The sequence below is a fragment of the Hyperoodon ampullatus genome (assembly GCF_949752795.1).
Source record: "Hyperoodon ampullatus genome assembly, chromosome: 11".
In the NCBI taxonomy this organism is placed as follows: Eukaryota; Metazoa; Chordata; class Mammalia; order Artiodactyla; family Ziphiidae; genus Hyperoodon; species Hyperoodon ampullatus.
In genome coordinates this window covers 77,875,394-77,893,771 of record NC_136924.1, presented here as the reverse complement: position 1 = coordinate 77,893,771, position 18,378 = coordinate 77,875,394, and the positions used below count along the sequence as shown (strand labels likewise).

Below are 18,378 nucleotides of genomic sequence, written 5' to 3'. Positions count from 1 at the left end.
TCATACTTTTAAATGCTTTCCATAGTCTTAGATCATTCAGCCAATAAACAATGACATCTGGTTCTTCTCGTTTTTCCTCTAAGGAGAATCCCTTAGGCCCTTAATCATTTTGGTTGCTCTTATTTTGCATTTCCTCCAGTACCAGGAATAAATCAGCAAATCATTGTCACTTCATGTATATAAAGAACCAAAGGATGTGGTTCCAAGGCACCAATGTAAACAAAAGTGTAGCGGGGAGATGGTGCCCTGAGGCCAAAGCAAAACTCATCCGCACCTGGCTCTGAGGAAGCTGTAGGGAGGGGTCAGGCAAAGGGGAGCCGGTCAGGAGGAGGCCGTTACAGTCTCTGTTGTCACATAGTACTCAGAGTAGCGACTGCGTCAAAGAAAGGGTGAGGAAACTGAGGGCAGGAAGATCAGTGACCACAGAAGGAAGCAAGTCCCAGAAGAAAAATCTTCCAGAAGTGAGTCAGTAAATAATAAAAATTAACAGATCAACACCAAATATAATATAGTTATACCTATAACTGAGCTGTCAATTTTTAGCAAATGTTTTTTTCTTTCAAAGGTATATATGTTTGGGGCTTCCCTGGTGGCGCAGTGGTTGAGAGCCTGCCTGCCGATGCAGGGGACACAGGTTCGTGCCCCGGTCCGGGAGGATCCCGCATGTCGCGGAGCGGTTGGGCCCGTGAGCCATGGCCACTGAGCCTGCGCGTCCGGAGCCTGTGCTCCGAAACGGGAGAGGCCACTACAGTTAGAGGCCCGCGTACCGCAGGAAAAAAAAGAAAAATCCTCATGATACAGAAATATTTTCCTCTCATTTTCTATCCCTCCTACACCACCAGACAGACTGTAGTCTAAAGGCTATCTTACGTCTAAAGCATATTCTAACAGGCAAGGATGCTAACCTCCTCCTCTTGGGGTTTCTAAGATAAACTTAGTTTGGCATGAAATTTTCAGAGGACTTTTTTTTCATTTTTCTCTATAAAAACTTTATTGCCTCCAATCACATTTTTCCTTAACTACATCCATCACTGAACATCCTAGACAATCTAGTCAAACATCCTAAACAGTCTTCACTTGTCTCCTATCACAGACTTAGAAAAGAAAATTATGTCTTGTAGCAATAGACTATCTCAAAATGCATTCCCATAGAGGTCAAATCAAAAGAAACAGAACCAAAAGGAACATGCCACCATTTCTTTTAGGTTTTGGGCACAGCGGTAAGAGCTGATTTTCATGGTTGGCATATCATTTGTGACTAAAAGATACAAACTGATGCAAAAAACTCTCAAGATCCAGACATTAAAATGTTGCAAATCCTTACAGCTGCACATATTAAGATATTCTATTTTTTAACTCTGACATTTTAAACCAGCCACTTTCACTCATCTGGTTTATATTACCATCAGAGCCTTCAATAAAATAAAACTTTATAGCAAACTAGTAGAATACTATGATTCAACAGCCTAAACATGGAAAGAGAATTGAGGTCATTTAATTTGCCTTCGCTTCCCCATCTTTAACATGGAAAAACCACTGGTCCTTTCTTGTTGAAGGAAGCTTCTCCTTGCTTCTTGATATGGAAAGGCACCACTGACAATCCAGCGGGAGCTACTCCTCAAGAGAAAGGGGGGTAGAGAGGAAATAAAATTTAAAAAGCTAAGCACCTTTTATATCAGTCAGGACCATTTTTCAAGGTGGGCGTTATGGGCATTACGAGGTTTGGTTCTGTGTCAATTCAGTGTCTACAAAGTGACCTAATGTGCTTCTCCTGATTCCACCGTTAAAAACACGTCATGGCCACTGAAGGATAAAGAAGAAAAATAAAAAAGGTTACTGCTGCAGATTAAGTTTTCACAGATGTTTTGATTCTGCTCTACAACAGTCCAAAAACATTCCTGTGTGCCCTTGGAAATGAGATTATGAAAAGACTGAACAGAAGATTTGACTAGCGACAGAAATTCATTAGAATTCTAAATTCACTTCAAGCAACACAAAGAAATTATTATTTGTATCAGTTAAAGTTTGACCAGAGAAGCAGATCAGGAATGATACAGCAGAAGGAATTTGCTGCAGAGATTTGACCTTCCACAATCACGGGAACTCCTTACATAGCCTATGCAAGGCTTCTGCTACTGTGTCTATAACAAGTGGAACGCCAGCAGGGCAGGCATTCGAGAAGGAAGGATGGACTTGAAGTAGGGGAAAGGAAGGAGGGACTGGAACCCACAAAGATGAACTAGAATACACTTCTGTTTCTTGCAGCCTCCTAGGCTCCAACTTTAACTATGGGAGTGGCTTGCAAACAGGCCAGCAGTCTCCACAGAGCTGCACACATACCTGCACCATGATTCCAAGTAGCTAAAGGAGATCTGGAGAATTCCGGAGGAGCTGCAGAATTAGCTACTGTTGCACACCAGAGCAGGTTACTCAGCAAGCCTGGGGCAACCAGCATGAGCTGCGACACACCAAAACCTACACATACCTTCTGAGTGGGTACAGACCCCACCCGGCCCCGACCCCATGTCCTCCGCCTGCCTTTTGTCTGTAGAAAAACTTTAGTAAAAGAAAAATATTTAATCAGAGAGGTGAGAAAATGCAGAAGCAAAGGAAAGCAGTCCAACAAGACTAAATAGTTTAGTCATTAAGCAAGGTCAAGGACTTTTAGTTCCTCCTCAAGAGCTATAGATAATATCCTGAGCCATATCTTTTTTTTTAATAATTACATATATATGTATATATAAATAAAGGGGGAAAGTCCATAACCATCCTCACAATTTAAACTTTTTTGTTCCCTTTCAATATTTGCCCACCTGCATAATGATTTTGAAATAAAAATCATAACATAAATACAACTTTATATTCAGGTTTTTTAAGTCAGCTTTACATAGTACAAATTTTCCACACTTTCAACAGTTTTTTTCTGGATTTCTGTGAAGTCATTTAGTTTTGCATAACTAAGTATATTTATAAAAGTATGGTCACCAGGGCTTCCCTGGTGGCGCAGTGGTTGAGAGTCTGCCTGCCGATGCAGGGGACACGGGCTCGGGCCCTGGTCTGGGAGGACCCCACATGCCGTGGAGCAACCAAGCCCGGGTGCCACAACCGCTGGGCCTGCGCTGAGCCATATCTTTTGAGCTATTTTGTAAATACTGAAACCCCCATCAGGTGGAAGAAGTTAACTACATGATGACCAGACTGTAGCCATCACATAAACTGCCACAATTCCAAGAACTGGTCTCAAAGAAATGGGCACAAACCAACCCTGGAACTGACCCTGTGTTTAAAACAATCAAGATGATGCTGATCAGACCACCACCGCATGACCAAGTTCAAGATGACTGTCAGAGCTGATTGTGCTGTTCCTGCACACAGCCCCCTCCCTCCACCTATACATCCCTGAAACACCCCTTTAAAAGCTCTCATCCGCTGATTGTCAGTGGGGAGTCGGCCTTTGGACATGGGTCCACCTTCTCACCCAGTTGTCGCCTCCGAAATAAGCAAACTTTCTTTTCCACCAACCTTTCCTCTCAAGTACTGGCTTTCCAGCGGTGAGCAGTGGGACTGCACTTTCGGGAACACAGCCACTTTGAGACAGGCTGGGACCTGAGACCCTTTGCTGCAGTGCTGCAATGCTTGCACCTGGACAAACCTCTCCTTGAGCAACAAAATACAAAGAAACTATATGGGACTAAAAATAACTGCTTGCATGCCCAGCTGGGGCAAATTCTGGATAAAACATTCAAAGAGACCAAAAACCCAACTGCCACTTTTGAAGGGCCCTGAGCAAAAGCAGGATGCTGTGCATGCCCCCTGCACCCAAGAGCACCTAATGGGTGGGCAAACTACCTAAGTCAACCCTCTGGCCTGACCCCTGGACACACTCCTACCCTCACCCCATGTAAGGAACAAGCTGGCCCCCCTCAGGAAGAGAGAACAGGCAAGGGAACCTGTTGCTTGTTCTCACTGCCCCCTGCTGCAGCAGGGGCCCCAATAAAGCCTTGCCTGAATTTGTCTGGCCTCAGTTCAATTTCTATTGATTAAGGAGGCCAAGAATCCTGGTCGGTAACCACTTCACTTTCACTTTCCAAACCTCGAAGAAATTTCTCCTGTCCAGCCCTTGCCCCATACAACACAGGAAAGGAATTTCTAAGTCGCAGTTCCAGTTAGCTAAACTGATATGATACAAAGTCACTGCACCTTCATAAGCTGCCTTCATTTTCCATTGTGCCCTGCCCTCCAAACTGGTAAAAAGAGACATTCTAATAATCCATTTACTCACTTCAACTTCTGCCCATTTCTTATGTGAGAAAAACTGTGAATAGTCTCTTTCTACATAAGTAAGTACCTTTATAATAACAAGCATTACAGGGACTTCCCTGGTGGTCCAGTGGCTAAGACTCCACTGCAGGGGGCAAAGGTTTGATCCTTGGTCAGGGAACTAAGATCCCCAGTGCAGATCTTTGGTGTGGCCAAAAAATTAAAAAGAAGGAAGAAAAGCATTACACATCTTTATAAATAAATAAATAATTTTTTTATTGTTTATTCTTAAGGGAATTTCTAGTCGTTAGTATGTGTGACATTCATTCACTAAATCAAAGATAATACTTTTAATTAAAAAATCAGTTTAAGTTTTGCACAGGGAAAAATCCTGTTAAGAAGCTCAAAAGACTACCTATAGAGTAGAAGGAAATATTTACCAACCACATATCTGACAAAGGATTTATATCTAGTATGTATAAAGAAACCGCAAAACTCAACATTTAAAAAAAGATCCATTTAGAAAATCCACAAAAAATATGAAGAGAAAGTTTAACAAAGAGGACATACAGAAGGCAAATAGATACATGAAAAAATATTTAACACCATCAGCCATTAGGGAAATGCTAATTAAAGCCACAACTTCACACCTACCAAAATGGCTGCAATAAAAAACAGTGACAATACCAAATCTGGTGAGGAAGCAGAGAGACATACACTGCTGATAGGATGGATGGAAAACAGTTTGTCAGTTTCTTAAAAAACTAAACATGCAACTACCACATGACCCAGCAATTGTACTCCTGAACATTTATCCCAGAGAAACAACTACTTATGTTCACATAAAAACCTGTAAATGAATGTTTGTAGTGGCACTATTTGTAATAGCTAAAACCTGGAAACAACCCAGAAGTCCTTTAACAGGTGAATAACTAAACACACTGTGATACATCCATTCAATGGAATATTACTGAGCAATAAAAAGGAATGAACTATTGATACATGCAACAACCTGAATAAGCTCCAGAGAATTATTCTGAGTGCAAAAAATTCTCAAAGTTTACACCCTGTATGGTTCTAAATGGAACATTCTTGAAATGACAAAATTACATAGAGATGGAGTACATATTAGTAGTTGTTATCGATTAGGTGTCTATAGCTATGATGGGAAAACATGAAGCTCTTTGTGACAGAACTGTTCTATATCTTGACTGTGATGGTAGGCTCACATGATAAAACTGCACAGACTAAATATACATTCAACTAAAAGAAAAAGAAAAAGAATATATGTAAAACTGATGAAACCTGAATAAAAACTGTGGATTGCATCAATGTCAACCCCCTGGTTGTGACTGTGTACTATAGTTATGCAAGATGTTACCACTGGGGAAAATGGATAAAAGATATGAGGGATTTCTATATTATTACTTACAGTTGCATGGGAATGTACAGTTATCTCAAAATTCAACGTGTTTTTTAAAAAATGGGTTTGCAAAGCCAGATAAAGACACTACAAGAAAAGAAAAGTATAGGCCAATTTCCCTGATGAACACAGATGCAAAAATCCACAACAAAACACAAGCAAACCAAATTCAACAACACATTAAAAAAATCATACACCATGAACAAGTGGGTTTTATCCCTGGGATGCCAAGATGGCTCAGCACACACAAGTCAGTTAATGTGATACACTACATTAACAAAGTGAACAATAAAAATCACATGATCATCGTAAATAGATGGAGAAAAAAACATCTGATGAAATTTAACACACTTTAATGATAAAAAACTCTCAACAAACTAGGTTTATAGGGAATTTACCTCAACATAATAAAGAACATTTATGAATAGGCCACAGCTAACATCATACTCAACAGTGAAAAACTAAAAACTTTCCTGCTAAGATCAGGAACAAGGCATGAATGCCCACGCTTGTCATTTCTTTTTAGCACAGAACTGGAAGTCCTAGGTAGAGAAATTAGGCAAGGAAAAGAAATAAAAGACATCTAAATCAGAAAGGAAGAAGTAGAATTATCACTGTTTACAGATGACATGATCTTATATGTAGAAACCCTAAAGATGCCACCAAAAATCTATCAGAACTAATACACAAATTCAGTAAAGTTGCAGCATACAAAGATCAGCATACAAACATCAGCCATATTTCAATACACTAAGAATGAACTATCCAAAATTAAGAAAACAATCTCATTTACTATAGCATCAAAAAAAATAAAATACTTAGGAATAAACTTAACCAAAGAGATGAAAAACGTATACACTTACAACTACAAATCACTGATGAGAGAAATTAAAGACACAAATAAATGGAAAGACATCCGATGTTCATCAATGGGAATACAATATTGTTAAAATGTCCATATCATCCAAAGCCATCTACAGATTCAATGTAATCCCTATCAAAATCCCAAGGCATTTTTTACAGAAAAAGAAAAAAAATCATAAATTTCATACTGACCACAAAAGAACCTGAATAGATCAAGAAGAACAAAGCTAAAGGTACCACACTTCCTGACTGCAAAATATATTCCAATGTTACAGTAATTAAAACAGTACATTACTGGCATAAAAACAGACATATAGACCAATGGAAAATAACAGAGAAGTTAACCCACATATATATGGTCAAATGATCTTTAACAAGGGTCCCAAGAATACACAATGGGGAAAGTACAGTCTCTTCAATAAATGGTATTGGGAAAACCGGTTATCCACATGCAAAAGAATGAAATTAGACCCTTATCTTCCAACGTACACAAAAATCAATCCAAAAATGTATCAAAGATTTATATGTAAGACCTGAAACTGTAAAACTCCTAGGAGAAAAACATAGGGGAAAAACTTCATGATGTTAGGTTTGGCACTGGTTTCTTAGATATGATAACAAAAGTACAAACAATAAAAGCAAAATTAGACAAGTGGGACTACATCAAACCAAAAAGCCTTTACACAGCAAAGGAAACAAATCAACAGAGTGAAAAGGCAACCTACAGAAGAGGAGAAAACATGTGCAAACCAAATATCTGATACGTTGTTAATATCTAAAATACATAAGGAATTCCTACAACTTAAAGCAGAAGAAATTAAATAACCCGATTTTAAAATGGGCAAAGAACTTGAATAGACACTTTTCCAAAGAAGACATACAAATGGCCAGTAGGTACTTGGAAAATGCTTACACCACTAATCATCAAAATCTAATCATGCAAATCACGCACTAATCATGCAAATCAAAACCACAATGAGTTATCACCTACTCCTGTTAGGTTGGCTTTTATGAAAAAAAAAGGTAAGCAGGCGCTGCTTAAAGGAGCTCCAGAGATGGGTGCGAGCCGCGGCTAACAGCGCGGACCCCAGAGATGGGCATGAGACGCTAAGGCTGCTGCTGCCGCCACCAAGAAGCCTGTGTGCGAGCACAGGTCACTATCCACACCTCCCTTCCGGGGAGCCTGTTAAGCCCGACACTGCCAGGGTCCCAGGATCCAGGGACAACTTCCCCAGGAGACTGCACAGCGAGCCTCACTCAGGCTGGTGCAACGTCACGCCAGCCTTTGCCGCCGCACGCTCGCCCGGCATCCATGCCCCTCCCTCCCCGCGGCCTGAGTGAGCCGGAGCCACCGAATCAGCTGCTCCTTTAACCCCATCCTGTCTCAAAGAAGAACAGACGCCCTCAGACGACCTATACGAAGAGACAGGGACAAATGCAAAGGTGAACCCCGGGAGCTGTGCGAACAAAGGAGAGAAAGGGAAATCTCTCACAGCAGCCTCAGGAGCAGCGGATTAAAGCTCCACAATCAACTTGACGTACCCTGCATCTGTGGAATACCTGAAGAGACAATGAATCATCCCAAATTGAGAAGGTGGACTTTGAGAGCAAGATTGATTATTTTTTCCCCTTTTCCTCTTTTTGTGAGTGTGTATGTGTATGCTTCTGTATGAGATTTTGTCTGTATAGCTTTACTTTCACCATGTGTCCTAGGGTCCTATCCATCCATTTTTTGTTTTCTTGTTTGTTTTTTTTACTTAAAAAAATTTTTTTTCGTAATAACTATTTTTTTATTTTAATTATTTTATTGTACCTTACTTTATTTTATTTTCTTTTACCCTCTTCCTTTATTTCTTTCTTTCTACTTTTTCTCCCTTTTATTCTGAGCCGTGTGGATGAAAGCCTCATGGTGCTGCAGCCAGGAGTCAGTGCTGTGCCTCTGAAGTGGGAGAGCCAACTTCAGGACACTGGTCCACAAGAGACCTCCCAGCTCCACGTAATATCAAATAGCGAAAATCTCCCAGAGATCTCCGCCTCAACACCAACACCCAGCTTCACTCAACGACCAGCAAGCTACAGTGCTGGACACCCTATGCCAAACAACTAGCAAGACAGGAAGACAACGCCACCCATTAGCAGAGAGGCTGCCTAAAATCATAATAAGTCCACAGACACCCCAAAACACACCACCAGACGTGGACCTGCCCACCAGAAAGACAAGATCGAGCCTCATCCACCAGAACACAGGCACTACTCCCCTCCAGCAGGAAGCCTACACAACCCACTGAACCAAACTTAGCCACTGGGGACAGACACCAAAAACAACGGGAACTACGAACCTGCAGACTACAAAAAGGAGACCCCAAACACAGTAAGATAAGCAAAATGAGAAGACACAAAAACACACAGCAGGTGAAGGAGCAAGATAAAAACCCACCAGACCTAACAAATGAAGAGGAAATAGGCAGTCTACCTGAAAAAGAATTCAGAATAATGATAGTAAAGATGATCCAAAATCTTGGAAATAGAATAGAAAAAATGCAAGAAACATTTAACAAGGACCTAGAAGAACTAAAGATGAAACAAGCAACGATGAACAACACAATGAATGAAATTAAAAATACTCTAGGGCTTCCCTGGTGGCGCAGTGGTTGAGAGTCCGCCTGCCGATGCAGGGGACATGGGTTCGTGCCCTGGTCCGGGAAGATCCCACATGCCGCGGAGCGGCTGGGCCCGTGAGCCATGGCCGCTGAGCCTGCGCGTCCGGAGCCTGTGCTCCGCAACACGAGAGGCCACAACAGTGAGAGGCCCACGTACCGCAAAAAAAAAAAAAAAAAATACTCTAGAAGGGATCAATAGCAGAATAACTGAGGAAAAGAACAGATAAGTGACCTGGAAAATAAGTATTGGAAATAACTTCTGCAGAGCAGAATAAGGAAAAAAGAATGAAGAGAACTGAGGACACTCTCAGAGACCTCTGGGACAACAATAAACACAGCAACATTCGAATTATAGGGGTTCCAGAAGAAGAAGAGAAAAAGAAAGGGACTGAGAAAATATTTGAAGAGATTATAGTTGAAAACTTCCCTAATATGAGAAAGGAGATAGTTAATCAAGTCCAGGAAGCACAGAGAGTCCCATACAGGATAAATCCAAGGAGAAACACGTCAAGACACATTTTAATCAAACTGTCAAAAATTAAATACAAAGAAAACATATTAAAGGCAGCAAGGGAAAAACAACAAATAACACACAAGGAAATCCCCATCAGGTTAACAGCTGATCTTTCAGCAGAAACTCTGCAAGCCAGAAGGGACTGGTAGGACATATTTAAAGTGACGAAGGAGAATAACCTGCAACCAAGATTACTCTACCCAGCAAGGATGTCATTGAGATTTGATGGAGAAATTAAAACCGTTACAGACAAGCAAAAGCTGAGAGAGTTCAGTACCACCAAATCAGCTTTACAGCAAATGCTAAAGGAACTTCTCTAGGCAAGAAACACAAGGGAAGGAAAAGACCTACAATAACAAACACAAAACAATTAAGAAAATGGGAATACGAATATACATATTGATAACAACCTTAAATGTAAATGGATTAAATGCTCCCACCAAAAGACACAAACTGGCTGAATGGATACAAAAACAAGACCCATATATATGCTGTCTACAGGAGACCCACTTCAGACTGAAAGTGAGGGGATGGAAAAAGATATTCCATGCAAATGGAAACCAAACGAAAGCTGGAGTAGCAATTCTTATATCAGACAAAACAGACTTTAAAATAAAGACTACTACAAGAGGCAAAGAAGGACACTACATAATGATCAAGGGATCGATCCAAGAAGAAGATATAAGAATTGTAAATATTTATGCACCCAACATAGGAGCACCTCAATACATAAGGCAAATACTAACAGCCATAAAAGGGGAAATCGACAGTAATGCATTCATAGTAGGGGACTTTAACACCCAACTTTCACCAATGGACAGATCATCCAAAATGAAAATAAATAAGGAAACACAAGCTTTAAATGATACATAAAACAAGATGGACTGAATTGATATTTATAGGACATTCCATCCAAAAACAACAGAATACACATTTTTCTCAAGTGCTGATGGAACATTCTCCAGGATAGACCATATCTTTGGTCACAAATCAAGCCTCGGTAATTTTAAGAAAATTGAAATTGTATCAAGGATCTTTTCCAACCACAAAGCTATGAAACTAGTTATCAATTACAGGAAGAGATCTGTAAAAAATACAAACACATGGAGACTAAACAATACACTACTTAATAATGAAGTGATCACTGAAGAAATCAAAGAGGAAATCAAAAAATACCTAGAAACAAATGACAATGGAGACACGACGACCCAAAACCTATGGGATGCAGCAAAAGCAGTTCTAAGAGGGAAGTTTATAGCAATACAATCCTACCTTAAGAAACAGGAAACATCTCGAATAAACAACCTAACATTACTCCTAAAGCAATTAGAGAAAGAAGAACAAAAAAACCCCAAAGTTAGCAGAAGGAAAGAAATCATAAAGATCAGATCAGAAATAAATGAAAAAGAAATGAAGGAAACGATAGCAAAGATCAATAAAACTAAAAGCTGGTTCTTTGAGAAGATAAACAAAATTGATAAGCCATTAGCCAAACTCAGCAAGAAAAGAAGGGAGAAGACTCAGATCAATAGAATTAGAAATGAAAAAGGAGAAGTAACAACTGACACTGCAGAAATACAAAAGATCATGAGAGATTACTACAAGCAACTCTATGCCAATAAAATGGACAACCTGGAAGAAATGGGCAAATTCTTAGAAATGCACAACCTGCCAAGACTGAATCAGGAAGAAATAGAAAATATGAACAGACCAATCACAAGAAGTGAAATTGAAACTGTGATTAAAAATCTTCCAACCAACAAAAGCCCAGGACCAGATGGCTTCACAGGCAAATTCTTTCAAACATTTAGAGAAGAGCTAACACCTATCCTTCTCAAACTCTTCCAAAATATAACAGAGGGAGGAAAACTCCCAAACTCATTCTACGAGGCCACCATCACCTTGATACCAAAACCAGGCAAGGATGTCACAAAGAAAGAAAACTACAGGCCAATATCACTGATGAACATAGATGCAAAAATCCTCAACAAAATACTAGCAAACAGAATCCAACAGCACATTAAAAGGATCATACACCATGATCAAGTGGGGTTTATTCCAGGAATGCAAGGATTCTTCAATATACGCAAATCAATCAATGTGATACACCATATTAACAAGTTGAAGGAGAAAAACCATATGATCATCTCAATAGATGCAGAGAAAGCTTTCGACAAAATTCAACACCCATTTATGATAAAAACCCTGCAGAAAGTAGGCATAGAGGGAACTTCCCTCAACATAATAAAGGCCATATATGACAAACCCACAACCAACATCGTCCTCAATGGTGAAAAACTGAAAGCATTTCCACTAAGATCAGGAACAAGACAAGGTTGCCCACTCTCACCACTCTTATTCAACGTAGTTTTGGAAGTTTTAGGCACAGGAATCAGAGAAGAAAAGGAAATAAAAGGAATCCAAATCGGAGAGGAAGAAGTAAAGCTGTCACTGTTTGCAGGTGACATGATACTATACATAGAGAATCCTAAAGATGCTACCAGAAAACTACTAGAGCTAATCAATAAATTTGGTGCAGTAGCAGGATACAAAATTAATGCACATAAATCTCTGGCATTCCTATACACTAATGATGAAAAATCTGAAAGAGAAATTTAAAAAACACTCCCATTTACCATTGCAACAAAAAGAATAAAATATCTAGGAATAAAACTACCTAAGAAGACAAGAGACATGTATGCAGAAAATTATAAGACACTGCTGAAAGAAATTAAAGATGATACAAATAGATGAAGAGATATACCATGTTCTTGGATTGGAAGAATCAACATTGTGAAATGACTCTACTACCCGAAGCAATCTACAGATTCAATGCAATCCCTATCAAACTACCACTGGTATTTTTCACAGAACTAGAACAAAAAAATTTCACAATTTGTATGGAAACACAAAAGACCCCGAATAGCCAAAGCAATCTTGAGAACGAAAAACGGAGCTGGAGGAATCAGGCTCCCTGACTTCAGACTATACTACAAAGCTACAGTAATCAAGACAGTATGGTACTGGCACAAAAACAGAAATATAGATCAATGGAACAATATAGAAAGCTCAGAGATAAACCCACGCACATATGGTCACCTTATCTTTGATAAAGGAGGCAGGAATGTACAGTGGAGAAAGGACAGCCTCTTCAATAAGTGGTGCTGGGAAAACTGGACAGGTACTTGTAAAAGTATGAGATTAGATCACTCCCTAACACCATACAAAAAAATAAGCTCAAAATGAATTAAAGACCTAAATGTAAGGCCAGACACTATCAAACTCTTAGAGCAAAACATAGGCAGAACACTCTATGACATAAATCACAGCAAGATCCTTTTTGACCCACCTCCTAGAGAAATGGAAATAAAAACAAAAATACACAAATGGGACCTAATGAAACTTCAAAGCTTTTGCACAGCCAAGGAAACCATAAATAAGACCAAAAGACAACCCTCAGAATGGGAGAAAATATTTGCAAATGAAGCAACTGACACAGGATTAATCTCCAAAATTTACAAGCAGCTCATGCTGCTCAATAACAAAAAAACAAACAACCCAATCCAAAAATCGGCAGAAGACCTAAATAGACATTTCTCCAAAGAAGATATACAGACTGCCAACAAACACATGAAAGAATGCTCAAAATCATTAAGCATTAGAGAAATGCAAATCAAAACTACAATGAGATATCATCTCACACCAGTCAGAATGGCCATCATCAAAAAATCTAGAAATAATAAATGCTGGAGAGGGTTTGGAGAAAAGGGAACACTCCTGCACTGCTGGTGGGAATGTGAATTGGTACAGCCACTATGGAGACCAGTGTGGAAGTTCCTTAAAAAACTACAAATAGAACTACCATACAACCCAGCAATCCCAGTATTGGGCATATACCCTGAGAAAACCGTAATTCAAAAAGAGTCATGTACCAAAATGTTCATTGAAGCTCTGTTTACAATAGCTAGGACATGGAAACAACCTAAGTGTCCATCATCGGATGAATGAATAAAGAAGATGTGGCACATATATACAATGGAATATTAGTCAGCCATAAAGAGAAACGAAATTGAGTTATTTGTAATGAGGTGGATGGACCTAGAGTCTGTCATACAGAGTGAAGTAAGTCAGAAAGAGAAAGACAAATACCGTATGCTAACACATATATATGGAATTTAAGGAAAAAAAATGTCATGAAGAACCTAGGGGTAAGACAGGAATAAAGACACAGACCTACTAGAGAATGGACTTGAGGATATGGGGAGGGGGAAGGGTAAGCTGTGACAAAGTGAGAGAGTGGCATGGACATATATACACTACGAAACGTAGAATAGATAACTGGTGGGAAGCAGCCGCATAGCACACGGAGATCAGCTCGGTGCTTTGTGACTACCTAGAGGGGTGGGATAAGGAGGGTGGGAGGGAGGGAGATGCAAGAGGGAAGACATATCGAAACATATGTATATGTAGAACTGATTCACTTTGTTATAAAGAAGAAACTAACACACCATTGTAAAGCAATTATACTCCAATAAAGATGTAAAGAAAAAAAAAGGTAAGCATTGGCAAGGATGGGAAGAATTTGGGACCCTTGTACACTACTGGCTAGAAAGTAAAATGGTGCGTCCACTATGGAAAAGAGGATAGAGTTTTCTCAAAAAATTAAAAATACAATTACCATTTGATTCAGCAATCCTACTTCTGGGTATATATCCAAAAAAATTGAAATCGGGATCTCGAAGAGATATATGCACTCCCGTGTTCACTGCATTATTCACAATAACCGAGATATAAAAACAACTTAAGTGTCTATCGTCAGGTAAATGCATAAAGAAAAGAGATACATATACACGATACAAGATTATTCAGCCTTAAAAAGGAGGAAATCCTGCAATGGGCAACAACATGGAAGAACTTGGAGAGCATTATGCTACGTGAAATTAACCAGTCGCAGAAGTCCACTTATGTGAGGTACGTGAAGTAGTCAAACTCATAGAAATAGATAGTGAAACGGTGGTTGCCAAGGGCAGGATGAGAGGAGAGGGGAACCGAGAGTTACTGTTCAACAGGTATATAGTTTCAATTATACTAGAGGAATAAGTGCTAGAGAGCTGCTGTACAACATTATAGCTGACAATACTGTATTGTGCACTTAAAAATGTAAGATGGTAGGGCTGCCCTGATGGCGCAGTGGTTGAGAGTCCGCCTGCCAATGCAGGGGACGTGGGTTCGTGCCCCGGTCCGGGAAGATCCCACATGCCCTGGAGCGGCTGGGCCTGTGAGCCATGGCCGCTGAGCCTGCGCATCCGGAGCCTGTGCTCTGCAACGGGAGAGGCCACAACAGTGAGAGGCCCGCGTACCGCAAAAAAAAAAAAAAAAAAAATTTAAGATGGTAGATCTCATGTTAGGTGTTCTTACAACAAAAGTAATCATTAATTAATTGAATGGTTTTCAATTCTCGAAATTTCTGCTCAAACAAGCTTAAGATACAGTTAAGATAGTTTGAAGATATTTCAAAGGCCACTTTGTGTTTTCACCGATTACCTAAAATAAAAATCATTCAAGTCATGATCTATGTAAAGTTCCCAGGCCAATGCTTGGTTCACACTGAATAGTTAATAAATGTAAGTTTCTGTCCTTCCTTGCAACAGTCTTCAGAGTTGTGTGGGCCTAGCATCGTTAACGTCGTCCCTTATACATGCCCAGCCTCACGCTATTGCACTGGAAGATGCAGTTTCACCTCAGGTGACTGTGATGAGAAAGCCTCCACGTCTTATTCAAATCAATGCCTGTGAGTACAGAAAGGTTAGTTAAATTTCTCTTTCTGAAGAGGCACTATTACTTTCCAGTTAGTGCACTCTAGACTTGTAACTCAATCTTCTCAAAAAAAAAAAGGGTATATCTTACACAGCCAGTAAGACACACTCTACAAAGAGCAATGCATCTTAGCAACCAGGTTGCTTTTTATAACCGGTGAGTATCAACAATGAAGAGGTGCCCCCTGCCCCCTCAATTCCCCTTCTCCTTTGCCCCTGTCCTGCACAACGCCTGCTTTCCTCTTCATCAGTGGCCTTGCCTCACTGTCTACTCCTTTCCTCCCCTTCTCTCTCTGCCGTCCCTGCCACCTCCTGCACGAATTAAAAAAAAATTTTTTTACAAAGTCAAGAAGTGAAGACACTCTTCCCCAACCTCCACCAAGTGGGCACAGGCATTTGACCCTGATCTTTGTACACGGAAAAAGCTCAGAGGAGGGACCTAGATGGTCTCCGTGGCTGTTATAAGCCCAGCACACTTCATGCTGTGAGCTACCACACCTTAAACTAACCAACAAACCTCTCTGTAATAAATGAAAAAGCAGGCCAATTTAGAAGTTACACACATATCGTGCCATCTAAGAATGTGCCATTTTAAGAAACATTTAGGGAAAAAAAGGACTGAGCAACTTAGTAGCTGAGATTATCTTTCAGCTGAAAAACAAAGCCGCTTTCCAAAAGGATAAATGTTTATAAAATACTCTCTTCAGAGTCAAATGTGCTATTTCCTCACCCGCCTTAAAACATTCAACTTTCAGTTGAAGAATTAGGTACAATCGCTCTGGTTTCCTTTTCTAAGTCATCAGCCACCTGTCAAGAGACCTCGGCCTCCCGGCCTGGGCAGGCTTTTCAAGCTGTTTACCCTGTCTCGAATGACCAGTACCACAAAGACGGGTTCATATTACACCCGTTGGAAAATGCTTAAAACGCTGATGTTACTGAACCAATATTATTTCAACAGTTCTGTCCGGCACATTATAAGCTTAAATGCTGAGCCAAATTATAAGTAGCTGAGTCAAGCTCATGACTCGCGAGCCAGCACTTCCCTGGCATAGCCTTTCTCCCCTTCCACCTGAAGCTAGCCGTCTTTTAAATTCAAGAAAATACTCCAGCCCGCAAAAAAACCTGGCGTTCTCCCGATTCCCTTTGCACCTTATTCACACTTGAAACGCTGAATCATGACTCCGAGACTGTAAAAGAAAAACTACTTCAACTGGGACTCCAGGACCCCCAGAGGATCCCACGCTTTTCTGCCTTCCTTTGCTTTGCACCTTTTAAAGTCTAAATCTGGAGCCCTTCCCGAAGATCGGCGAGGCTCCAGGAGCAGCCAAGTCTGCAGGTCGGGAGAGCGCCTCTGCCCGCTGTGCTGCTCCTCCTCAAACCCATGCAAGCCCTGGCAGCTCACAACTCCCAAGGAGCTGACACACTCCCCGACTGCACAGCTCACCAGCAGCCGCCGAGAAACCCCCAACTTCGAAGCTGCACCACCACAGCCACCCGCCCGGAGCTCGTCGGGCCCGCGCTGGTCTCACTTGGCCACCGTACCACGGGGGTGAGGTGTGCGGAGGCGGGTGGGCTCCACCAGCCCCCTCCCAGCCCTGGCCCCAGAGACCAGCCCGCCCAGAGCGCAAACTCTCGAGAAACTCAATCCCAAGTCCCAGCCCGCGCCTCCTGAACCGCCCCGGGAGCCCCAAGCAGCCGGGCGGAGGATCACGGAGCAGAGGGGCGTGGGCAGCCTGAAGAGGAGGGAGGCGTGGAGGGGAAGGGGCGGCGAGAAAAGAAACGGCCCCCAAGCCAGTCCCGCAACTTCTCCCAGCCCGGGTTGGGGGTGAGGAGAAACGGCGGCGGCCGCGAGCAAAGGATGAGGGACTCACTTGAAGGTGAGGACGCAGAGCGGCCGGTAGGACTTGTGGCTGGTGTTCTCGGCCATGCCCTTGCCCCAGAAGTCGTTGGAGAAGATGCCCCAGCGCAGCGGGGCTCCGGGCCGCACGTCGGGGTTGTTGACGATCGCCCACACGTCGTCGTGCACGAACTCGCCCTGCAGCGAGCGGCCGTAGCACAGGCAGCTCGCCCCGGCCAGCAGCGCCGCGGCCCCAGGCGCCGAAAGTCCGCAGCCCCGCCGCCTGGAGGGCGCGCGGTCCCCGCCGCCGCCTCGGGCAGAGCTTGTCACTACCATCGCGCCGCCGCCGCTGCCCTGGCCTCTCCCGGGCGTCTGGCATCGTCCCCAGCCGGGGGCCGGGCGGCGCGCGGCGGCTGCCCGGAGGTGGGCTCGGGCATAGTCGGCGGCAGCTGGACCTGCCGCTAGCGCCCCACGCTCCGCCGCCGCCTGCGCCGCCGAGTTGGCCCAGCTGCAAATAAACAGCAGTTCCCCCGCCTCCCCTGGCCATCGCCACCTCCTCCGCCCCACTGCGCATGCCCCGCTCGCAATCGCCTCCACCCCCCAATCCCGAGACTAGCGCCGCTTTTCCCCCCATGTCCCGCACCCTCCCCGCGCGCCCCGGCTGGTCGCGCGCTCAGCCCGCGGGCGCCGCGGCCCCGGGCGGCGAGAGTCAGCGCGCAGGTGGAGCGGGGTCGCGGCGCGGGGCTACCCGGAGCGGCAGGGAAGGGGCATCCGGGGTCCTGTCCGCTGTGCCCGAGATGCTCTCCGCCTCCCAACATGTACCCCAGCACAGTCCGGGGAGGGCCTCCTGGTGGGCACCTCCAGGCCCCGGGCCAGGACGGGCTTAGCAGGTGCTCAGCCTGAACCCCCCGCCCGCCCTCCGGGAGGGAGCAGTGGCTGCCGCTGCCCGGGACTTCCCCGGCTTTTCAGCACCCCGGACAACAGCAGGGGCGGCCCGCGGGCCA

General features: G+C 42.8%; 1 protein-coding gene across 1 annotated transcript in view; it reads right to left on the bottom strand.

Moving 5' to 3' along the window:
* Window positions 1-17,725, bottom strand: part of TMTC1 (transmembrane O-mannosyltransferase targeting cadherins 1) — a gene marked incomplete at its 3' end in the record, with an annotated part of 271,008 nt that extends 253,283 nt beyond the window's left edge. The window contains exon 1 of the mRNA XM_079715105.1: window positions 17,409-17,725. Coding sequence (XP_079571231.1) covers window positions 17,409-17,710 — 302 coding nt within the window. The 5' untranslated portion in view covers window positions 17,711-17,725. The remainder of the gene's footprint in view (window positions 1-17,408) is intronic.
* Between the last annotated feature and the right edge of the window lie 653 nt (window positions 17,726-18,378).